The sequence below is a fragment of the Dermacentor andersoni genome, chromosome 1 (genome assembly GCF_023375885.2).
Source record: "Dermacentor andersoni chromosome 1, qqDerAnde1_hic_scaffold, whole genome shotgun sequence".
NCBI lineage: Eukaryota > Metazoa > Arthropoda > Arachnida > Ixodida > Ixodidae > Dermacentor > Dermacentor andersoni.
Window position 1 is genome coordinate 398,682,523 of NC_092814.1, and position 25,932 is coordinate 398,708,454.

At 46.8% G+C, this 25,932-nt stretch overlaps 1 protein-coding gene across 1 annotated transcript in view; it reads right to left on the minus strand.

Annotated features, from left to right (window-relative positions):
• Positions 1-15,775: 15,775 nt before the first annotated feature.
• LOC126518597 (uncharacterized) overlaps positions 15,776-25,932 on the minus strand; it is a 125,707-nt gene continuing 115,550 nt past the window's right edge. The window contains exon 4 of the mRNA XM_050168373.3: positions 15,776-24,374. Coding sequence (XP_050024330.1) covers positions 24,252-24,374 — 123 coding nt within the window. The 3' untranslated portion in view covers positions 15,776-24,251. The remainder of the gene's footprint in view (positions 24,375-25,932) is intronic.

The window sequence follows — 25,932 nt, forward strand, 5'->3', positions numbered from 1 at the left end:
GTCAATTGAGTTATATACAAGGACTGTGTTTTCGTCAGCGTCAACATTGGTTACCGTGAGCCAGTGATCGGGGTTTCGGCCATGAAAGATTTGAATAAAAGGGCTGTTTACTTCAGTATATAGTAAAATATGGCCAAGTAGCCCATCTTCAAAGCCATCCACATGAGGAAATTTTTAATGAATCAAGTATTGTGCTACGTTAATCACGCTGTCTGTTTTTAAGGTGCCCTGTACTAAATCATTTAAACCGGTATCTGAAAGAGGGTAGCGTTTCCAGACATTTAATATGTCTGCTGTCACCATTGCAAGGCTTACCATTTCCTTTTGCAATGGCAAAAACTTGCACACAACAGCTTTGACTTTCTTTGGCCGTCCTCTTCTTGCTTTAACCAAAGGCACAAGTTTTGTACTATTCGAATGCCTGCAACTGCTTGTAGCAGTCATTTGGGGTAATGGAGCTGGTGTACCTTGTAAGCTAACTGTAATTTGAGTACTAGGAAAGGTGGTTAAGCTTCTGAAGAATGTCTCGCATGATGCAAGTTTTTCCATTAGGTCCTTCTTACCATAATTAGATAATACATTAGCCACAGTCTTGGACATTTCACAAAGCCTCTTGTAGGGGTAAGAATACTTTTCTTAAGCAGTGTCGAGCTTCACAGATGGGGGTAGCTGAATGCTGCTTGTCGCCTCTGGTGTGGTACTTGAGGCCATGCAGCTCTCCCTCAGGAAATGACCCTAACACCACCTGTCCGGTATGCATGCTTTCTCAAAAAGGTCTTGCTGGGCAAAATGGCGAGCTGCTATAATGAGTGCACAAGGCAAGCTGTACTGATTATAAAAAACACACATGCAATGCATCAGGCATAATGAAACACTGTGCTCGGAACTTGCTGAAGCCACTAAATAAGAATTAGCAGTAGAAGTAACCAGATAACCTACTTCTTTGAACCGTTCATACTGCTCAAGTACATTACTTGTGGCCTCAGTAGTGCAATTACAGGTCAAGTCTAGTTGAAATGGCTCATTGACATCATTTACATTTAGGTTCAGCTTCATTTCCTTCGAGTTCGAAAATTTTAGAGATAACAAATCCTTCTCAATACAACTTACTAATGATTGTGTGGTTTGAACCAAATGCATGCTTGAAGCGAGCTAATTTTTAATCTTTTAATTGTGACACTCAATGCGATTATTCGTGTTATTACCAAATGTAGGAAGTTTTTGCCGATATGCATGTACCCTCATTTCTTTAAAGGAGTACTAGTTCTGCATGTAATCAGAAATAAAATCTTTAGAAGCAATAGCTTCGAGCTCAGCAAGTCTGTCTAAGTAGTCCTGCACAGTGAAGGAATAAAAATTTTTTTATAGAGGGATTAACTGATCACGCTGTAGTCTAGCTTTTTCATTGACCTTTTGCTGAGAGCATTGCAGCACATGCCAGGTACACAACAAAATTTCAGAATTAGGAAGAATATTGGTCAAAATGCGTAGCTCGTTCATGTCTTTATCTATCATGACTACTCTGCAAGCAGACACAACGAACGGGTTAAAATCTGCAAACTTGCCGAACATAGCCTGCACAATTTCAGTCGTTTCATTTCGCAAGAAGGCATAACACACAGGTCTCCCACGACCTCCACCATCTTCAACCAATATAGAGTACAAGATATAACCTTCAATGCTTACTTTATATGTTCCGTCAATAAATACAATCTCTGGATACTTTTCCAAAATCTCGCGCATGTGCGTTGTCTGAAGTAGCACAAATTGCAGGTAATTACTTTGATTCTGTTCATAGTGAATGACCCAGTTTGAAATAATTGCTAACAAGGTGTCTATGTTTTCTAAAGCCATTTCTCCGTGAGCCTGCTCGTTGCGAATAGGAATATAAAACCTTTGTTTTGTAATTGTCAACATTCCTCGTAGTTAATTTCTTGCCCGTTTCCTGTTCGACCCAATTTTTTAAATACATTGGGCCAATATTACATAAAATCAAAGAATTCTACCTTGTCTACATCGTTCAGAAGCGCACTTTGAGGATACAAGTCACAATACTTCGTGGCGTGATAATGCTTAGTTTGCAGCTTGGTTATTTTGAAGTGAAGAGCAGCTAATTTGCACGGGCTTTCTGAAGCTGCCATTTCACAACCAGTACCATTGTACGCTTGCTTGGGTAACTTTCCTGTGTTTCTTGGTTTTATAGCCCGACCATGAATAAATGAAATCCTAATATACTCAAACTCTTTAGATTCTGTGGCAAGTGGACCTTCTGTTAGACCTATTTATTCTGACTAGGTGCTTGCCCTCCCTACACCATTCATCACAGCTTTGCATAAAAGAAATAAAATGATCAAATGTTGCACATAAATAAACTTTGCTGCCACCACCATGCAATGCATTGACAGTGTTAGGAACTCTGGTTGTGTTAGGACCACCTCCTTCACAAACAGCCTGGGCATCAGAGCTGGCAGGCTTGCAGCTGGATGTCAAAGCAGCCTCACAACACCTACGTCGCGTGGAAGCAATGCACTTAGCTTTGTTAAGGTCACCAGCCTCTGTGCCAGGATTGCTCGTCATCGGCCCTCCATCTTGCATTGTTTCTGACCTACAGCATTTGCACACAGTGACCTCATTTGGAACACCATTCATGACAGGTTTGCACTCAGCCATAGCAACTACCAAGCAGTATTTATTCTGCCTGCTAGCCACATGCTGCACCTTGCCAAAACTATCACTAATTGCGTCATGAGAGGCACTGGCTTGTCCTTCAAGTTTGCTACCAGAGACCGCGGAAGAAGCAGACTCAGACTTTCCACTATTAATGCATGTCGTTTTCTGGCTTACAACTGCTCTCAAAGGTGAACGAACTTCAAGAACTTGGCAGCTGTCACAGCAAGAACTTTGCCTTCCCTGTCTGCAGCCAGGTCACATCTCCATTCTTGCTTGTGCAGTGCTGCAGCCTTCCGCCGCCTCTTTGGTACTACCAGTTTCCACTCCCTGTCGCCACAGTGGGAGACAGCCTCTGGCACAGCTGCTACTCGAGCACTCGCCTCTCCTTCCCCCACAGGTGAGCACACAACAGGAGCACTCTCATGCTTTTACGTGGCTCTCTTAGTTCTCCTGACACAAGTGGTGCTTGCACCTCGACCAGGATCATTGGCTCAGCAGACCTCCCCTCGGCTTTTCCCCTGCTTGGCACACTTGTGCCATGAAAACTGAGGGAAGGCAGGCTGTCCCAGGTGAACCAAGCCTTGCTTCCCTTGCAACGGACACAGACACCGCCAACAAGTCAAAAGCCAGCACCTTGAAGAGTTCTGGTAGGCTGGTTGGTCCCGTGCCTCTGCAAGGGAACAGTGCTGTCTTTCCAGACACGAGCTGGTGCTGTGGAAGGTCCACTTGCTGCTTGAGAAGAAATGAAAATGTTCAAACCAAGCGGGGGAAAGTCAGCCTCGGAGATGGCAGGGATGCTGTCCTGCCGAGTCCAACCGGTCCATGAAGAAGGTGCCTGGGTCTCCTTGTAGGACTGCTGGATGCGGCATCTCTCCAGAAGGATGGACATCGTGCAGGCCTCCTTGTACAGGGAGTCTGCCAGCACCTTGTTACCAAAGCGGCTCGGGTGGACACCATCTCTGCTCAGGCAAATGGGCCAGTAGTCCACGAGACCACTCAGGAATGTGAAGGCGCACTCGTCGCAGTACTGCATCAGGGCAGTGTTTCCCTTTATGTAGTTATCATTGAAGTAATGCAACCAAGAGGACTGACCTTCCCATGAGCTGTACTGATTCTGCCCCTGAGGAACAATGGCAGAAAAAGCTACATGCACCATGGGATTTCTTTCAATGATCGCCTGAGCAAGCTAGCGATACTTGTCCATGCACACGCTGACACTCTCAACAGTGTTGTTAGTGCCAATGTGCAGAATGACAACATCAAAACCAGCTAGCTTGTCAGCAATCATTAACAGCAAATGCTCAATCCTTACTCCTCTATGCGCGGCAACACTGACTAACTACGACGCGATGGGAAATACTGGTCCGCGTATTTTACCATCGAGTCGCCGACAACCAAAACACGTGTCCTGTTGCAAGCAGTGCAATATAAAATGACACCTAGAAGGAAAAAAAGACTGCGAGAAAATAAATCTGAGCGTTTTCACAAGCGAAAGGAGGCTACCTTCTAGTCAGCACTATATGTTGAATCCGAGAAATCCGCGCTAGGGTTGAACAAAGCCAGCGGTCGCGAACAAGGACAGCAAGATCGACAAATGCGCAACAAACACAATCAAAATACCATCAAAATACTCATTAGAATAGATCTAAATAACGCTAGCAAATATAAAATAACCCTGCAAAGCAGCTTTCGCGCATATAAAAGGATGATGTTAAAGGCTTGCGAGGATGCAGCAGAACCATGCCATTGAACCAGCGCCAGCGGCAACAGAACAGCACGACCCGCAAGTGCGGCTGACGGGATGCGTACTGAATGTCACGTGCGAACACGGAATCAAACCACGCGCCCTCGAAAAACTGGAAATACACATGCATGCGACGTTGTCTTTTAGTGACGTCACATGCGCGCGCTGAAGGAGTCGATTCTGTGTGGGGTCGTCTGGGGAGCCGCACATTGCACCAGTCTTTCCAAAACCCTAAACGATCCTGTCCCTACACTCGTAAGCAAAATTAGACCCTTTTGCAACACAACGATTATCATTAGACAGTTTTAGTTACACGTACGTAGAGGCTTCACGTACGCAAACGTGAAAAGCCTACGTGCCATATGTGCACGCCATCTGACACGCTTTTAGCTACACGTACGCTACGCACGCCAAGAGGCACCCCGTAGCTACATCTATCGGGAAATGTGAACACGGCGGTAGCCAATTCAATCCTGTCGCCGTGTTTCGATGCAAGCCGTCTGCGCGCGCGCGGCCCGCTATCGCTTGTTCGCGATCTCGCGGAACTCCCGCGCGAAGCTGTCTACGTGCGCAAGAAACGCACGCAAAGAATTGAATCTCACGTACGTCCGTGAGACGCGCGCGCGCCCGCCACGTTGTACGCATGCGCACTGCTGACACGTAGAAGCTCTACGTACGCAAAGCCTCTACGTACGTGTAACTAAAACTGTCTATCTGTCTTGTCCCCATTTTCTTTCTTTAACGCAGCGAGCCAGGTACTTTCGAGGAACGAACGCCATGCGCGTTATCAGCATGACGTAGCATAACCGACAGGAAAGTAGCGGGCGCGGCGTTCTCAAGAACGGAAACGTAAGCAAGGCAGATGACGATTATCGTTGTGTGGCAGAGATACACTCCAAAAGGTGTAACTTTGCCTAACACTCTTAGAAAAATTTACACCCTTTTGGGCGTATCTTGTCCCACAACGATAATTGTCATCCGTGTTGCCCGCGTTTCCTTTCTTTAACGCTGCGAGCCCGGCACTTTCCAGTCACGAACGGCATGCGCGTTATCAGTGTGACGCAGCATTCTCGACAGGAAAGTAGCGAGCGCCGAGTTTTCAGGAAAGGAAACGCAAGCAAGGCAGATGACGATTATTGTTGTGGGACAAATATACACCCCAAAGGGTGCAACCGTTTTAAGAGTGAAGAGTGTAGGCACCTAAGATCAGGTCACGTGAGGGGTTCTTGTACGACATATAGACGCACGCCGGGAAACTGGTGTCATGTGGACCTACTCTACCACTCGATGCTTACACGTATGTGGTCTCAGCCGGACCGCGCGTTTCGTATTATCGTCTGCTCGAGTCAGCTCTAGTTCGCGCTTGTTTGGTTAGCTTGGCTTGGTCTCGTTTGCGCTTGTTTCGAGTGCCATAGTTCGCGATTGCTTTGTAATCTGATTGTCTTTGCGACGCGAATTTTGTAGTACTTCATGAAAGCCATGTGGCGCCAGCTATTACACTGGAGCCTTTGACGGGTCATGCATTAAAGCCGACGCGCTTGATCCGCAGATCAGTTTTTCCACGATGGTCGACTCTGCTACATGTCTCTCTCAAATTCTTAGCCTCAATATATCACGAGATGTAAACATGTGTAGAGCTGCGCTCAAATTTCGCACTACGGAGACTCGTAATCGTCGGTGAATTTTACCTATGTAACTGTGCTCGCAAATAAGTGTGTGTGGGGAGGGCAGACGTGGCATGTATGTACACGTGTGGTCATGATACTACTAAGCGTGATTCTTCTCTGTCACAGCTAATATCGCCCACCACTCCCGCCCACTTTGTACGTGTTTATAAGCGCTTGCATTTAGTGTTATGTCATGTTGCGAGCAATACGCAATTAACCCTCGAGAAAACAAGTGCCATTATATGTTTACATTATATAAAGCCGATGAGCAAAACGACAACAAGGTGAAAGCAGGAGCCAACGTTTCGATAAGTGGACTTGTATTCTTCAAGGCCTTGAAGAAAAGTCCACTAGTCGAAACGTTGGCTCCTGCTTTCACCTTGTTCTCGTTTGGCACATCGTCTTGAATTTCCATCTCCCGCATTACCCGTGTTTTTCCTGCATTATATAAAGTGTAGTATATTGTTCGTTAAGCAATTTAGTAGTTATTCCTTACCGGCACTGCGGAGATCAGTGCGCTCTAACAAATATAAAATTTAACATAGCTTGCTCAAGAATTCTTGAGTGCCTTCATGTCATTTAAAAATACAGAGATGCCTCCTCGAAGTGTGCCGATCCTGGATTGAGCTGAGTAGAAGACATCACTGGCGGCTTAACCCAGTGAGTGGCTCCTGAACCAAATGTTTACATAAGAGTGGCTTGTTGGGCAAATTGGTATAGGTAGTGGAATGCCAGAAAAAGACTATGAGGAATACAAAGGACTAGGAATAGTTGTGTACTAACTGACGTTATTTCGTAAAAGCTACATCTTCCAAGACCAGACGGAGCTTGCGTGACAGCACTGCAAGTCACTTGAAGGTAGTTATGCTGACTGCACACGACTTGACTAGAAACTAAAGCTCTTGTCAGGAACACAGATGGCATGCTCACACGCTTCTCCCCACGGAGCTTGTCAGTATTGAATGAGCGGATAGAAAATTAAGGCGCAGAATAACGTCATGGGGACACTCTTGAAGAACAGTAGTTATAACTAATATCTGACGGCCAGCGGCACTTGTGCGGGTGGCCTACGTTCCTATTGTGGCGGATGTCCTTACGTCAGCTACTCGTACAACACAGGATGCCCCAGGGGCGAGGAGTTTAGTGAGCCGTCCACGAAGCTTGTCGCTCATCACTGAAATGTGCGCGCCTGTACGAATTAGACCAGTGACAAGGACCCGATCTACGTACGCATCAAGTAAATTCATATCCATCGGTAAGGTCAGTAGAGAAATCGAAGCGTCACTCCTCGTAACTGCGCCCGTCAGTTTCCCCTACAGCGCCGGCCAGTGGGGGATGGCGAGCGGAAAAGGGGATTAGTGGTGAGGGCGAACGACTCTGCCATGTAGATGACGACGCCTCAGTATAGTTGCATGGTTTTTTGGAATCTTCCGGTGGTGGGCGACTAACTGGCGAGCGGCTGTAAGGTTTCAGCGCACACTGATATTGGGACGACGTCCAGGTACTGCGGCGGCGGCAAGAAATGCGGCCAACACTTCGGCGATTGACACAATTGAGCTTGTCATCGGGTGTTCGCCGTTAAGCTCGGTTATGAGAAGGCCGAGATGAGCGCTGGCGTCTCAAACAAGGGATCATCATTAGGGCGCAGGGGTTGGATCAGTTGATGGAAAAACACGGGCTGATTTCCAAGGCTCGCCAACTCTTCGTCAACGACAGACTGGACCAGGGAATTTGTCGATCGACAATCGTTAGAATAGGTCCGGGAGCGAACCGCCGACACAGCTTCGACCTCTCGAGCTGGAGGTCGACGGTTGATACACAGACTGAAACTCCTCGCTGTCGCCGTATTTGGAAGACGCCTATAGTGCAAGATGCGACGGTTTTGTTGCTTTTTCGAAGTGTCGGCATTCAATAATGACGTCAGTGATGACGTAAACGTTTTTGTGCACTAGAGTGTTAAAGGGCGTGGTCCGCTATATCCTTCAATACGAGGATCACTTTGTCTTTCTTTATTAAAAATTACCCTGCATTGCCCGTAGGCGTTGCAGCTGGGGGGATTCGTCATGGATATCAACAAGTGTACATTTTCACGAGACAATTGCACTTCAAGCAGCTTGTTCCATTTTACGATGCTTTTGCGAGAAATGAGTCAGCGAACAGGCGCGTCTCAGGCCGGTATTGTATTTTTCTGATCTCTTCTTGCACCTGCTTGTCCACCTAGCTGCAATGAGCGAGGATGTCCTGGATGTACGTCACATATGATTCGGTGGAAGCATGGATACAAGACTATTTTTCACGGTACAATGACGGCCATCCTAGCCTGTCGAACAACTCGGACAGCTTTTGTTTGCTCCTGCCTTGTCAGTTCCTCATGCTCCCGAAACCAGACTCATGACGGTCTAGGTAGAAAATTAGATTTGCGAGCATACGGGTTGGTCCTACATGTTATTCCCGACTCCAAGTAAATCCTCTCTAACTGGCGGCCGTGCCGAGAAACAGCAGATCCAGGTTAAGGTTCGAAGTGAAAGTGGATGTCCCATCACGGCATGCGCTAAATGCGTCGTAGTTCTCAAATCGGCGTTATGCCGCCGCGCACAAGCATGAAAAGGAAAAAAAACTCAGTGCCCTAGCTTTCATTCTGTGAAGAAGGATGACCAGCGAAGCGGTGTATGTGGGCCCCTCAATGGCGAACTGCACCTCCACCACCCACGTACGCGGAGTGCTTAACGCCTGCTTCACCGCCAGTGCAGGTCGGCCCGGCATTGCACTATCTTCGGGATCGGCCCACACTGTGGGGAGTGCTTAACGCCTGCTTCACCTCTGCCGCAGGTCGGCCCGGCATTGTACTATCTTCGGGATAGGCCCATGTATTCGGGGAGTGCTTAACGCCTGCTTCACCTCCGCCGCGGGTCGGCCCGACATTGCGCACCTCCGGGATCGGCCCACGTATGGGGAGTGCTTAAAGCCTGCTTCACTTTCACCGCGGGTCGGCCCGGCATTGCACTGTCTTCGGGATCGGCCCACGTGTGGGGAGTGCTTAACGCCTGCTTCACCTCTGCCGCGGGTCGGCCCCGTATTGTACTATCTTCGGGATGGGCCCACGTATTCGGGGAGTGCTTAACGCCTGCTTCACCTCCGCCGCGGGTCGGCCCGACATTGCGCCCCTCCGGGATTGGCCCACGTATGGGGAGTGCTTAAAGCCTGCTTCACTTTCGCCGCGGGTCGGCCCGGCATTGCACTATCTTCGGGATCGGCCCACACTGAGGGGAATGCTTAACGCCTGCTTCACCTCTGCCGCAGGTCGGCCCGGCATTGTACTATCTTCGGGATGGGTCCACGTATTCGGGGGGTGCTTAACGCCTGCTTCACCTCCGCCGCGGGTCGGCCCGACATTGCGCACCTCCGGGATCGGCCCACGTATGGGGAGTGCTTAAAGCCTGCTTCACTTTCGCCGCGGGTCGGCCCGGCATTGCACTATCTTCGGAATTGGCCCACGTGTGGGGAGTGCTTAACGCCTGCTTCACCTCCGCCGCGGGTCGGGCCGGTATTGCACTATTTTCGGGATCGGCCGACGTATGGGGAGCGTTTAAAAGCTGCTTGCCCTCCACCGCGGGTCGGCCCGGCATTGCACTACTTCGGGGATCGGCCTACGTATGGGGAGTTTTTTTCTTCGGCACGAAAATTTCCTTAATGCTAGAGGTAGACAGCTTCGCTGTAAACAAAAGCGAATGTCCAACGACTTTTATTGTATACAGGCGCGTGTCATCGTGGTGGAAAGAAAGCAATGTATAAGTTCACTGTTTCTAGAAATAAGCAGATGACGAGCATCGGAGAGAGAATTGGATAAAAAAACTTCCGCATTGGCAAAAGGTGACCGATACTAACCGGTATCAAACAATTTTACTCTGGTTGACTTCTTTATTAGCTGTGAGTAGACCATTGCTTTCGTTCTTTACAGCGAAGCCAGTTATGCCTAGGTTCTGGTGGATCTCGCTTTCGTGCACATAGACCAACTATACTCCTCTCCACCGCCGACGCATTTCTCCCAAGTTTGTATTGAGGGCATTTAGGGGCCTTATATGCTTCTTGCCACGAACGCCGTCTCTCTCCCGAATCTAGCGCTCTCTACTCCCGACATTGCGCAATACCGCGGCGCGCGCTCTTCGGCGGCCACCTGTGCGGGGCGCTAGTGCGCGCACCGTGATTGGCGTAGTCGCGCTATAATAAAACGTCATTGTCTCTATCTACCAATCGTGTGTGACCGTCTTTGGTTCGCCGTTCACGATCGCCGGCGTGCGGGCTGCGCAACAGCGTGAAGCGGTGGCGGGTGCGTTTCGGCAGTGTAGGTCCTCCGAAGATGTGGAGCACGAGACTATGTGCGGGACATGTCGCAAACGAAACGCTCATAGGCGAAGAGTCTTCATTTTCCCGTGTTGGGGGCTGCAGACCGACCAGCTTTCCGAACTCCATGTATGTATGTATATATATATATACACACACATAATTCTTGCACTTGAAGAAATTTTGTCTGACCACTTAGAATTCAGCGCTGCAGTGACGGCGTTATGTGAGTATATTGACACGTGTACTTGTCTTTATCGGGCGACACGTTTTGCCGCCTAACAAATGTTATCGCACAGCGCGGGACGCGCCTGCATGTATCCGAAGTTTCTGGAAAGTTATCGATGCTTCTATCCGCTGTCTGTTGTCGCCGAACCTTGTGTTATCTGATTTCATCGCTTGACACGAATGGTGTAGAACTTTGTAGAAGGCATGCGGGTCCCAACGATTAGTCTGGAACATTCGATGACTGCTGTATAAAAGCCGACGCGCTTGACCCGCTGATCAGATTTCCGACGATCGCCGACCGTGTTCGCCGCTATCGTTGTGCTATAAGTGTAGCCTGTTTTTGTGGGCACAGGTTCGCCCAATAAAAGTTATATTTTGTATTTCACCGTATGGCTGCTTTCTTCACCGTCACTACCACGTGACAATATACAAGACCTAATAGTAGGAGTCAGTTCATTTTCACAGCCTGAGTCCTATCGGTAGTGTGGTTTTCCTTCGTATAATTGTCACATACATGGCTGTCATTACTAATGCTTCGCCTTTCCGGTGAAAATGCAGCCTCTCTCTCTCTCTTTCTTTTTTTTCTGTGAGTCCGACTATAAGCGCTGCTGCGCATGATTGCTGTCGATTCTGATTACGAGTCAATCGGGCTTGACCTCATTTCAGTTATTGAGTGCATACAGTTTTCCCCAACTGCCACGCACTAAGACGTAAAAAAAAGAGCAGTGAGGTACTCGGACAGAACCTAGTGCATATTATTTCCAGTACAGTGGAGTAGTCGCCAGTATATCTTTCGTTACTGGGATTTAATTCGGTAGATGCTAGTAATTATCTAACTCGAGATATAGTGTCCAAATTTTCAAAGTGTCAATTATACATTTGTAGGCACCAAAAATAACTGCTAATGGTGGTGCTTTCAGCGAGGTACTAATGGCGTACCATTTTTTTCGGACTGCCAAAGAAACCTCACGAAATATGAAAAATACCACGTGACTGCGCTAACACCTGCATCATAAAGCAGCGCCCTCAAATAAGCTGATTGAAAGCAACTGCACTGCCTGTCGGAAACCCGAGGAGACTGCGCATAACGCTGATCATGCTACGGAAGGAGCACCAACAGCAGGTTTCGCGGGTTCGCAGCTATTCGCTCCTCCCATTTCTACGTCACACTCATTATGCGCATCTAAAGGCCGTCTAATGACATTGACAACAAAAGCCCCTTGATAACGGGGCCGAAGCGCCGCTTTGACCCCACACTAAATGCGAAAAGCAATGTAATAGGCATATAGCATGTTTCAAAATCCGGCTTTGCTCGCACCACATCGAAAGAGTGCGCACGAAGCTATATCTTGCACCAGAAACTTGGTTGGGACCAAAGCCAAATTAAAGTGACCGTTTTATTTTTTATGAAAGTGTATACCTGCTGCCAAAATAGTTTGGTGTCAAAAATAAAAGCAAAATAAACAGACCGGGAAGCGAGCAACGTGTAGAAAAAAAGCAAAACCGATACGTTCAAGAAAGTAGATATACCCCTGCTAAACGAGCCGAATTGGCAATCAGGATGTCTCCACAAAAAAATAAAGAAAAAGAAAAAAGCATCAGATGTTAGTGTGCTCTTATTATCTAGGAATTCGTAAGTTCCATTGAACACCAGCTTAGAGGACGTGTCCGAATAGGTCTCCTTTTGTAGCTACGCCATACTGTGTCCGTTTTATCACATCTTCAGCGGCTTTCTTGATGACCACCCGCCGTGGTTGCTCAGTGGCTATGGTGTTGGGCTGCTGAGCACGAGGTCGCGGGATCGAATCCCGGCCACGGCGGCCGCATTTCGATGGGGGCGAAATGCGAAAACACCCGTGTGCTTAGATTTAGGTGCACGTTAAAGAACCCCAGGTGGTCAAAATTTCCGGAGCCCTCCACTACGGCGTGCCTCATAATCAGAAAGTGGTTTTGGCACGTAAAACCCAAAATATTATATTATTATTTCTTGATGACCGACGCCATAATTCTACGGCAGACATGCGTTATGCTTGCCTTGACTTGTCCTTGACTAATCTCACGTCTGTCTCGATCGTGTCACCACGATCAATCACATAACTCCAAAGAAATAGAGTGGACAGAGGTCAGGTGACCTAGCCGGCCAATTTACAGGCCCGTGCCTTCTAATCTATTGCGCATGAAAAGTTACATCCAGCCAGTTTCGTGCTCAGCTGCTTCTGTGTGTGGGTGCCCCATTTTGCTGATACCACAGCAGTGGAAGACGTGACAGCAGGACTTCGCTGAGAAACTCATCCACCACTCCTTCAAAGATTTCGTTCACGTAACGCTTTCCAGTCAGTACGAGAAGGAAGGGGGTTAGGGTAACCGAGGAGCATGATTTTCATGAGTAATATCGTGAGCAGCCAACAATGACACCAAGGAAAACATAGGGGAAATTACTTGTACTTACTAATTGAATTAAAGAAATGATAAATTAGTGCCAATGAAAGTGGATGAAAAAACAACTTACTGCAGGAGGGAAACGATACCACGTCTTCGCATTACGCGTGCGATGCTCTCGCCAGTTAGTGTGTGATCGAAGATGGGACCGATCACCGGCGTAAATTCCTAACCACACATAGAGCGGCCACAGGTACTAGTGCCGATTGCGCTTTACCCAGTTTAGATTGGAGTCCCTCCGATAGCGTGCATTGCAAAAATTTACGTAGGCGTTTCTGCGAAAATTGGCTTTATCTGTGCACATTATGTTGCTGAAAAGTCCGGTGACTCATCGGCTTTTGTGAGGACCCAGTTCGATAAATCTAGACGATTCTACAGGTCTCTATCTTCCAAGCATGAGTACTGGTTAAGGTGGTACGGGTGAAAGGCCGTCATTTGTAATTCTCCAAACTGCTGACTTGGAAAATGGTACCTGGGCGGCCACGTCCCGCGCGCTAGCATGAGTGTTTGAGGCCATAAACGCTAGAACATCCACGCGTTGGCTAGGACTCAAAGATGGAGTCCTCCGCCACTGTTTCTTGAATCAGGTTTGCATAATTTCTGGTTATAATCGATGCGTTTGGTCCACCGTCACACACACACACACACACACACACACACACACACACACACACACACACACACACACACACATATATATATATATATATATATATATATATATATATATATATATATATATATATATATATATATATATATATATATATACGGCCTTCCTCGTGTTGCTATGTGCAGCTCTCAAGGCAAGGATCATGTTCTCCTTCGGCTCATTAGAGAAAGACATGGCGACTGGGATGACACAAAACGCACGTTTAAATCTTTGTACTCACGTCATCAATTTGCCATTGCGGTGATAGTTTCCGTGGCAAAAAAAAAACCACCTGTGCACTTTATCTATGCTACGACAACAGCTATCACAGCTTGTTTCCAACTAACACCAAACGCGACGTATTACTTCGACCGGGGCGCTGCTGATGAGGCACTATCTCAATCACGATGTTTCTTTATTTCCTTAATTTCGTCCTGGCTAACTGAGAGGGAGCGTGTTCGAGGGCGCTGCTGTATGATGCGGATGGGAGCGCAGTCGTGGGGTATTCTCGATATTTTGCAGGGTTTATTTATCAATCGTAAAATAGTGGTGCGCAATTAGTACTTCGCTAAAATTACCGCAGTTAGATGTCCCTTGGCTGTGCCTTCACATGACTATTTGACACTTTGATAATTAGGATAGCACTTCTCGAGTTATATATTTAATTACAATTACCTAATTCAATCTGAGTAACGAAAAAATTACTGGCAGCTACTCCACTGTACTGTAAACAATATGCGCTAGGTTTTCTTCGAGTAACGCATTGCCCTTTTTCTAAATCTTGGTGCATGATAGGACACCCTGTATATATTCATGACCTTTGCATGCAAGTGACGATATTTCCATTACTAATAAATGTTGTAATTTATTAGAAATGTTTTTTTCAGGAGTCGTAAGCATTGCTTACTGAAAAGAGACGCAATACTGAGAAACACAAGAGTCCCGTGCATTTCACATGCCATTAATAAAAGAAGCACGATAAAAGATAAAAAATAAGAGACGAAGGGGTCACTGAAGTCTATAGGCTTTTTCATGGTCAAAAAAGCACGCAAAGCAATTTGAAGCGAGGATAGCATACAGCAACATATTCTTTCTCTAGGCATAGATTACCCATAACATTAGAAATAATTTTTAATTGGCAACCTCCATCCCTTTCAAAAATATAATAAACTTTGTCCTGTGTCTATATTTAAATATATTGTGTATGTGCATGGTGTTTACAGTGGAAAATCTAAATAATGTTGAAGTGAGAAAATACCGATAAGGCAGGTGCGACTGGTGCTTCTAATGCGCGCGTCAGGATCTGCAGAAATAAAGGGTAAATATGAATTAAAAGCCGTGCACGTCCGCGCCAACAATGATACAGTAAGCTGTCAGGCCCACTAACATATCGAGTGAAACGGTCGAGGAAAGTCAAAAGAAACCTCAAATTGCGTGGGTGACAAAGGACTGGCAATAGCACTTTAGGTGTGTGCTTGTGGGGGGGGGGGGGGGAGGGGCTCAGCGCCCCCGGAAATCTCCGGAGTCGGCGCCGAGGGCAGCGTGTATCGTGAATGTCTTCGGAATGGTGGAGCCCGCCGAGAATGCGTCCATCGTCATCGTGGGAGATGTCGATGAGACCCGACGGGGCGTGGATACGTACCTTCATGTTGGAGGCCCTCAAGTGTTTCACCAATGCCGCCATAAAAAAAATTTAATTAGGGGGTTTTACGAGCCGAAACCGCGATTTGGTTATGAGGCATGCCGTAGTGGGGGTCTCCAAAAATTTGGACCCCCTCATTAACGCCCACCTAAATCTAAGTTAACGGGTGTTTTCGCATTTTGCCCCCACCGAAAGGCGGCTGCCGGGGCCGGGATTCGACCCCGCGACTTCGTGCTTAGCAGATGCCACCCACTACTCGTCACCGATCGTACATCGGCCTAACCTTTGGGAAGAACATTAACACAGTGAAAGTTTAACCACTTGCCGTGTACCACAGTAATCACAAGGCAATGATTACAACAGTCACAAAATAAATAATGACAACCGGGATCTTTCAGTACATGTCTCTTTATTCGCCCAATACTAAACTTATAAAATAGAAAATGGCCAACATAGGAAAACCCCGACAGCAGAACCAACCTTAGCGCCAGCTTCGCTGGACTTCCTTCTTCACAGGATGAAAGGGCTCTGAATTTTTTTGTTTCAGATATCTTGCTGGCGTTTCAAATCGCGGAGTGTACTTTGTTCAGTGATGTACGCTTAAGCTTCATTTAGTTTTTGTTTGTTTATAGTTTTCTGCCCTGGCATTAGTGTTACTAATGCTTTAAGGAGGATGAATATTCTCTCTAATTTACTTTTGTATGCCGGCACGCTAGCAGGAAGGATAACGAGCCTCATGTAAAAAAAAAGAAACGGTCTCTACAACGTGGCAATACGGAGATTATTCAAAGGCAAACGGCAACGAAGTATTCGACAAGGTAAATAGACCAGTATCAGATAATTTAAACATACAGTAGGCTCCGTGGAATATTTTGCGCATAAATGCGAGTGGATGCGTCACAAAACGCTTGCAAAGATTGCAAACGGTCGCAATGGTTTTCAGAATAAAACTAAAAAACAAGAACTCAGTGCATTTAAACTCTGTGATGAAGGATGACCAGCGAAGGTGTGTATGTGGGCCCCTTAATGGCGAACTGCACCTCTGCCGCGGGGCGGCCCGGCATTGCACTATCTTCCGGATCGGCGCCCGTATGGAGAGTGCTTAACGCCTGCTTCACCTCTGCAGCACGTCGGCCCGGTATTGCACTATCTTCGGGATCGGCGCACATATTCCCCATATGTGGGCTGATCCCGAAGATAGTACATTAAAAAGTTTTATGTCTACACACGGACACGATCCTGGGGGAAGTAGCCTTTAACGCCTTCGCTCTAAAAAAGAAAACGCCGCCATTACCCCTCGCCGGAAGCGACGTAGCACTAGAGAACCAGCGCCCTTGTCCTCTGGTTTCCTTGCATGTACCTTTCCCGCGTGTATCAGCGAACAGTTACCGCACGTCTGTTAATCACAGAGTGAGTATTTTGCCTCCTGTGCCGTGCCAATGTCATTGCACGCCCGTGTTGTTCCTTTAGTGCGAAGCATTCTTCTCCGACTGCAGCAGAACTGATAGTAGGGCGAGATGTTCATGTTGAAATTTGTAGCGCACGCAGTAGACAAGGACGCAGAGTAGCGCTCGCGGGGTCCACCTTCTCTGCGTCCTTGTCTATTGTGCGCGCTACCAATTTCACCATGAATTCTTCTCTGAGTCAAGCCGGTTTTCTGTATCTGCTTGTATACGTTCAACGAGCAGAGACTCGATGCATTCCGTCTCCGTTCGGAGATGAAGAGCACATGGCCCAGTTAAGGGCGCGGATATAGCTCGGCGTAACGTGGACGCAATCCGCGCGCGGCGCAGTTACGCTACGGCGGTGAAACTTGAACGCTCTTCGGACACTAGAGTGTCTGGCGCGCAAACAGAACGCGTCCTATCTCACGCCCGAGCCGCTGCAGGGCCGAGTGCATAGCGCGCTAGCTTAGCTAAGTTAGCGCCTTCGACAAACAGCAAAGCGCTTGCTCGCCGCGGGCAACAACTGCTGTGGGCCACGTTTAACGTGCTGATGAGGGCAAAATTTAGCCATCTTAGCTTCGCCGGCATCCGATTTCTCCGGTCGCTACCTGGCACGCTGGAAACACCGGACAATATTCGCGCCTTTAACCATAGCTATCTTAGACCGAGTCGGCCGAGCAGGCATGCAACTACCGCCATCTGTATTAAACAATGAGACGTATCTGGGAGAGGGAGAAGTAATATTTATTCGAACCAAAGAAACGAAACCCAAGTCCGGGCCTCCTGGAATGCTCATGCCTTGTGCCCCAGCACTTTCTTGACGTGCTGCACCACAAGCGGCAACGATAGCTTTTCAAACTTTCGGGGGGGGGGGGGGGGAAGTGGTTCCCTCCTATTAGCTGCGTGGTGTGTGATAGTTTAGAAAGTGTTGTCTTCCTGAAGATGGTGTTGGCAGGGGGCTCCCACAAGGTGTTTATTTGATGAATAGGCCCCGCACTGTTTGCAAGGGGGGAAGCCTGTTAATATAGAGCGTATAGTGCGGCGCGAGTAATCTGTACGTTCCTGCTTTTCGTATGATTGCGGCGTCCTCTCTCGAATACGTGTAGGATGGTGTGTTGATGCTTCCCTGCGAGACTTCAAAATATGTAGGCCTTCGTTACACTGTATCTTCCGCTCATTTCTGGGGTTGTAAATGTCTTCGACAGCCTAAAGACTAGGATGTCCCGGATTTCCTGCGCGTGAGAGCTGGTATGCTCGTAAATTTCCTCGCAATCCTTGATGGCCTAGAACCCATTGTACACATACCTGTAGGAGGGGGTGAGCCTGCATGTACACGTGGAGCTTTGTTCGTGGCGGGTCATCATTTGATTGGCGGGTCATCATTTTGAATGTCTCTGCAAGTGCCTTGACGGGCTGTTGGGATAGTAAGCGTGTCAGATGTATGTATCATTTTCGTTATGGAAAGCATATAGCCAGCGTCTTGATGCGTTGGGACTCTCTAGTAAGTTTTCATGAGTGTTGAGTCATGACCCACGACTGCTGCTTTGCTGCTTTCGGCGTTATGACTGGCATCTGTATATAAAGGGGTTTTATCGTCTTTCTGTTGTTTTATATTTGTTGTTTTCGACCGTCGTTCTCGATTCTTTTCCTGGTGCATATTATTTGGAATAGGGTGTACTTTTAAATTTGACAAATCATCTGATGGTGGTAATTCCGGCGGAATTGGGGGTAAGCTAGCCATTGGTACCCCAGTCTGTTCAGTATTTGCGCCCGATTGTGTATGTCTATTCTGCCTCCTAGTGAGCGTTAAAGAGCCCGGTTACTTCATTTGTATGGTTGGCTGCGAGCTTAGGAACTGCCAGGGCAAGTCTAGCACGTTTTATAAGTGTGATGTCTATCGTTTTGCCTTGCGTGTTGGATATCTTAGCGTATGGTAGATGGTATATTATGCTGGAAAAGGTCCCGGCTTGTGTAACCTTACGTAGCTCGTGTTCTTTCATTCCTCTCCTTTGTCTAGCTATTCTACGCATCATTGCAAAGATCTGTTCAAGTTGCACGGTAAACTTCTCCACTCATGCCGTCGCTTTACCATTGTCCTTCAGAAAGAAACCGGGGATTCTTACGGTGTTCTTGCGGGGTAAAGCTCCGTCTTCCTTTCGAAGTTTTATTAAGTTTGTATATTCTTCGGCTTACAAGCTAAGGCCTTCACTAATGACAATATATCCTGATTTTTGAGGGGAAGATTCTAGCCCTAGTGTTTTGGCGTATGCACGTATGGTCCACTTTGCATGGTGTGTCCTTGCCATCCAGGTGATCCTCCACTGCACCATCGTTATCGGCGCACAGATTCTTTTCTATGTCAGGTATTTCTTCTAGTAATGCGGGTAGCTTCATCATCACAATGTTAAAGAAAGTCGGTGAGAGAATAGAACCTCGAGGTGTTCCACGCATGGCTGAAGGACTAATTGGCACATATTCATCAAGTTTCACTTTAACCGTCCTTTCAATGGGAAAGTTTTTAACGTAATTGTTTACTCTAGAACCCAGTTTAGTTGCCTTGAGGCACTATCAAAACCTCGCTGCAGCTGAGGCTTGGCACCAAGTACGGCTAAAATGACGACCGGATGTCGGCCCCTTGTGGCGGCATCGCATTCCGGCCGCGTTCTCCTTCGTGACAATTGCGCCTCCTGTTGGCAGCGTTTCTCGCCGCGTGTCAGAAAGGCTTACGTTGGTCTACGTGGACGCGTCCTTTATAGTCGAGCGAAACGTCTTCAAGAAGATGCATCACCGGAACTGATCGCTGAGAATATGCCCCCTGAATACAACCCACGTTCGCTTTTCGTCCGCCATCGCTGTTTATATAGTAGTTATAGTCATCTAGAGAAAGTGTTTCACAAGCAGTCCATCCACATGTAAGTGAATGTGCTCGCCAAGTTTACTGTGCAGCTTCTCCCTGTGCAGCTTTGTGCACGTTGGCTGGTCCAGTTGCCTGCGGCGGTGCGCTGCACGCCTCTGCCCTGAAAGCTGGGACTGGCCTTCCTCTGCGCAGCGTTGTGTAGTAGCCGTCGCTCGTGTTCTAGTGAGCGTTCGAGCAGCCTACAACACCCGTCGGTATTCTTGCAACATCTCAAATCACACGCAACGTGAAAGCACACCCACCAACTTGAACATGCTGAGCGTAAAAATGAGAGCTGAGCAAGCGTGTGGGGTTATAGGCACATCCGCATCATTAGCACTCACCGCGAGGTGCACGTGTCGTCTACTTAGGAGCTATTTAAAGGCTGCTAATAAGAAAATCTATTAGCGGCCCAGCGGCGTTGCCAAGATCACATTGGTAGTTTATGCTATACGTTTCTAGCCAGCTTAGCCCAAATAAAATTTATTTGCATCTCGGGTCCTTACTGTTTTAAGAATACATGAAAGGGCAATGGCGCATGCCAAGTGTGGTTTATTTATACTGCTGCTAAATACACAAACTTCAAGAAAAACGCCTCTTCATGTGCACGAGAAGAACGACGTTTAGACGAAGACAGACGAGAAAACAGACGTGGCTTTCAAGGGAAGGCACGACGAATAAGCCAGCAAAGTGAATGACAAGGACGTGGCTCCCCATGACTTGACAGCACTTGACACAGCCACTTACACTTGTTCGATAATAAGCAAACATCAGCGACTGGATCACTAGGTGGTGACTGAACCTTCTCAATTTCTTCCTGTCAATGAATACTGCTCTCTATAACTGTACCGCAAGGCTCCGTTCAGCGACCGACATTGCTTCCGCCTACACCAACGACGAAAGTCAGAACCTTGCATCATCAACTCTCTTATTTGCTGACGATTGTGCGATCTACAGACACATTTCTAACCATGACGAGAACATTGTTTGAATTGAATTCTGGGGTTTTACGTGCCAAAACCACGATTTGATTATGAGGCACTGCGGATTAATTTTGACCACTAGAGTATATTTAACGTGTCCCAAGTTCACGGGACACAGGCGTTTTTTGCATTCATAGCCATCGAAATCCGGCCTCTGCGGCCGGGATTTCGTCACGTGATGTCGTGCTTAGTAGCGCAACACCATAGCCGCTAAGCCTCCGCGGCGGGTTACATTGTTTGCAAAGACACCTCAACAAAATCGCCGGTTGGTGTGACCTATAGCAAACGAAAATATAAGCTTGTAAAACAACAGTGCTGCCAATTACGATTATCCCCAATATCCTGCACAGTGCTTGCATAATACACCTATTGAATGCGTTTTTTCAATTAAGACCTTAGGCATGCAACTATCTGGAGACCTAACAGGAAATAGGGATATGGACGCCATAACTACAAAATATTCAAAGCACTTCATTCACCAGGTGCCACAGCTAGAGTTACTGCATACAGTAATCACATGTCACAGCAGAATGAGCTGAACACATTCTCTTGTTCGTTCTCACATAGAATATGCCTCAGTTATACAGAACCATAATCGAATGTACTTAATTTTTGGGTCAGGCTATTGAAATAAAAGTGCCGGATTTAGAGTAAGGAATAAAGTCAGCATTACTTAATCTTCCATCACTCAGGCAGCGAAGACTGTTGGCACTCGCACTTTTTTTATCACAGTCACGCGTCATTCGCATTGTCTTACATATAGAGTCCACCCATCGTATTATGTTTTTTCTCACTAAGATCAGCTGTCTTAAAGAGCTTACTTATGTTCCCGCGTACTTCTCAATTACTCTCCTATCTTCCCTTAGCCCTTCGTCATTGCAATAACTTGCACGATGCTGTATCTGCCATAAGACATGATATTTGTTCAAAAGCTGAATACATTTTTTTTGCGTACATTCATAATCAGGTTTATATGCTTGTGTCTATCGCTTTTTATTACTGCTTGCGTTTCATATGTTTGCTTATCTGTTGCTTTTTTGCTGTTGCCCGTAACGAAATTGTGTACAGGTGTGCATCGATAGAGGCGGAGCATGAAACATGATGTCTTTGATAAAGGATCATCACATCCTAAGTCTCGGAGGCTGCCTAGAGTTAGTATACTAATTCTAGAGAAAAAGCTCGGCGAAATAAACTGGCAGCCGCAAAGGCGCCGCCATGTTGCTGCATGTCATTTTATGAGCGAAACGATAAAAAAGCGGGAGCCAACGTTTCGACAAGTGGACTTGTCTTTTTCAAGGCGACATGACAAGTCCACTTGTCGAAACGTTGGCTCCCGCTTTCACCTTGTCCTCCTTTTGCTCATCATGTTGAATTTTGATCTCCCGCCTTCCACGGGTTTTTCCTACATCTCATTTTGTATCTCATGATGCAAAAACAAGCATGTACACGTACACGTACGGACAATGTGCAAAATTCATTCACTATATTTTTCAGCAAAATCCCGTGGCTATTTATAAAACTTCAATGTAAATCTTACGGTGCGTGAAATAATTTTTTTTCAGGCGCCTGAACTAGGGTGCCAAAACGTAAAGCTATTCCAAACTTTTCTATTCCAATTCTGCAATCAGCCCTCTGCGATTGGTCAAAAACATCTTCGGACCACCCCCACTTCGCCTGTCACGTGACGTCACGAAAACCGCGATAGTTCCCCATCTGATGTGATGTGAACACACTGATTATGCATGATTCGACAGAACAAAAGAAAAATGATTATTTCTGATTCGATGACTTTTCGCCATTCGCCCTCTGCTATTCGTCAAGAGTTTTAGGGCTGCACCCACTTCCCCTGTTTGTCTCCCGACGTCATAAACCGCGAAAACTCACTGCGTCAAAGGGACGCGTACGCGTTAAAGGTGCATTATTATGCCCGAAAAACTGTTTCTTTTTCTCGGACGCTATAACGTAAAACTTCGCGATTGCTGAAAAACATTTTGGACCACCCTCACTTCACCTGTCTTTCACGCGACGTCACGAAAACCGCGATAGTTCCCTATCTGATGTGTTTTGTACACACTGATTAGGTATGATTTGGCCGAAGAAACGAAAAACAATAATTTCTGATACGACGGCTTTTCGCCATTAGCCCTCGGCTATTGGCCAAAAGTTTTCAGGCTGCACCCAGTTCACCGGCCTGTCACGCGACGTCACAAAACCGCAAAAACTCACAGCGTCAAAGTGACGTGTACAGGTTATAGATGCATTAATATGCCGAACAAAACTGAATTTTCTTCTGAACAGCCGAAGGCTGCCCCGTTCCGAAAGGAATAAAAGATGGCTGCCGCCGATCGCTCATTCACTGGCTACTCTCACTTGCCGGAGAGCATGGGTTTATTTGTGTGTAGTTAAACTTTTTGCGTGGCCGTGTAACGTTTTCGAGCTCTTTCGGCACGTTTACAACTTCGTTCTGCCAACTCTTCTTTGCTGAGGTTCCGTTTTAGCGTCATTCTTAAGCTTCCGTTACATGATGCCGCGAGTGTCGACGAGCCACAGTAAGCTAAGTAAGGCAACGCGGACCAATCACAGACGCCAGCACCACCCTTCTCATCGGATTATCGATTTTCAGTGCAGTGGCTCGGCCCCATCGAATCGCTCTCCACTTGACCGTGCTCCTCACCTCTTGTGAGCCAATTAGATAAGACAAGCCGCTCTGTGTAGGCAATGTTATTAGTTTTTCAAGCAAACAAAAGTGACCGCCTATAAATGAGCAGAGCGTTTGATTGGTCTGTTGAGACAACTCTGCGGGTGACCGCCCGATGCTTGCGTCGGCGGTTACGTAAATTTGACATCAGAAGATTGTAATAAAAACATATTGGAATAGTTTTACATTATATGGCCCCTGAATAGCCTGAGACTGCTCCGTTCCGAAAGAAATAGAAGGTGGCTGCCTGCCGATAACTCCATTGGCTATTCGCACCTGCCGGAGAGCATGGATTTATTTGCGCATAATAAACTTTTTGCATGGCAGTATTAATTTATCGAGCCCTTTCGGCAGGTATAGTGCATCAATCTGCCAACTCTTCTTTGCTGAGGATCCGTTTTAGCGGCATTCTTAACCTTCCGTTGCACGCCGCCGCGATTTTCGACCAGCCACCGCAAGCTCAGAAAGGAAAAGCGGACCAACTATTTTCACTGCGCTGGCTCGGCCCCATCAGTACCCTCACCACTTGAGCGTACTCCTCGCGTGCTGTGAGACAATTAGATAAGACAAGCCGCCCAATGTAGGGAATGTTATTCGTTTTGAAAGCAAACAAAAGTGCTCTCCTGTAAATGGGGACAAGATTCGATTGTGCTGGTCAGGCAACGCTGCGGTTGGCCAACAGGCTTAGGGCCCGAAGAGGAAAACTATGGCGATGAGTCCCGATAGCTGTCCTCGTGTCCGTACATGGCAGACACTCTTGACCGTCCTGATCCATGTTAACTCCGGGGTCTTGTGCCGGGTATTCGCGTGCTCCAAATACAGTCACCTCCCTGCCCACGTTGGCCGTCATCCCAGGTTCACGTCGCCTGTGGTGAATTTGCAGACAAGAGTCTTAATCTCGTCCCCTTCGAGCTCCAACGACGGATGAAACCGGATTGTTAGGCTGTTCGTGAAGCTTCCCGTCGCGTCCTGTAGAAGTAGCACAAAAAAGTATGAAATTCATGGTGAATAATAAAAATAGAGAGCAAAAGTATCAGCAACGAATGTGAGGCGCCGAGATAATGTACAAAAATAAATTATTGAATATAATTAAAGAGAAGCTACAGTATGAAAAGCACATAAATAGCAGTACCAAAGTATAACAGTTCAGTACGGAAACGTTGCTTAAGCAATGTGATTACCGCTATAAAGTATAATTTCAACTTACTTCGAACAATCCGAAAAACACATGTACCTATTTCATAAAACCCTGCTTTATAACTTTTGTAACTTTGTGTAATTATACCAAGCAAACATTGAAAAAAGAAGATATGGTAGATCTGCCATAAATGGTATGACTACTAGAAACAAGGAAAATATAATGGGTAGAAAATTGAGCAGAACTAGCACTTGAAAGGAAATGTAGAAGACGCCTAAGTTGATAATACGATGATGAATTCTAAAGAAATTGACAAAAATAAAAGCAAATTTGAGATGGCGATAACCATGCCGCAAAATTAATTACTCGCAGGCTTTTGTTTAACGCTATTAAATCTGGAGATGTGAAGAACTTACGCATGAATTGATGTGAAGAATTAAGTCATATGACTGTATAAATGTATCATAGAATGTAGTTATTTCATGGAGACGAGGGGCGTAGCCTGGGGGGGGGGCTTATGGGGCTTCAGCCCCCCCCCCCGAAATTTTTTCTTGCTATGATGCACCGCCAACCAAAACAACTCACGGCACCGGAAATTATTCTGGATTTTTTCTGGAATGTATTTTTCGCGCCCGAAAAAAAAAAAACCTTTCGGCGCGAAGATTGTAAACTTGGGTTCGATTTCGTGGCAACGCCCATGCACCTGGAGTCACATAACGCAAAGATCCCCATCCGAGCACAAAGTTTCAAGGGCACTTTCATGGCGAGCGGGCCCGCCGCGGCACCTCGCAGAGGCCGCAGAATCTACGGAGCGCATGGATTTCAATTAAGAAACTTTAGAAGTATAAAGATTACATAAAGTTTTGATGCGAAAGGTGCATTGACATTTCCAAAGTCGTGCTTTACATTTTCAATTCCGGATCTTTGTGGGTTTAATATTCTTATTAACATTGGATGCGAAATCTGCATTTACTTTTCTAAAGTCGTACATTGGGCGATACAACGAAACAAGCCAAATCAATACACTATCAGACAAGTTGGCAAAGCACGCAGTGAGGTCCGATGAGACGAAGCGTTGTGATGGTTCATATTTGCCATCATGCCACGAAAAACCATTTCAAAATCTTTTTCACCTGCGCCAAAACATCCATGTCAAGGCACTAAAGCCAGCAAAGGTAACTGCGTTCTTATTTGTTTTTTGTACCTTGAATTTTATTCGCGAGGACACATTGAGCCTCTCCAATTTTTTGTTCTCGCTACCCGCGGGCTACCAGAGCCAACCAGAGGTCATGCGTTTTTCATGTGTTGCCCTGACAACCGCGCGGCGCACTGCGGTGCGCGTTCGTTTTTCTCTGGCCGAGCGGATTTTGGACTCGGAGCGTTTTGGAC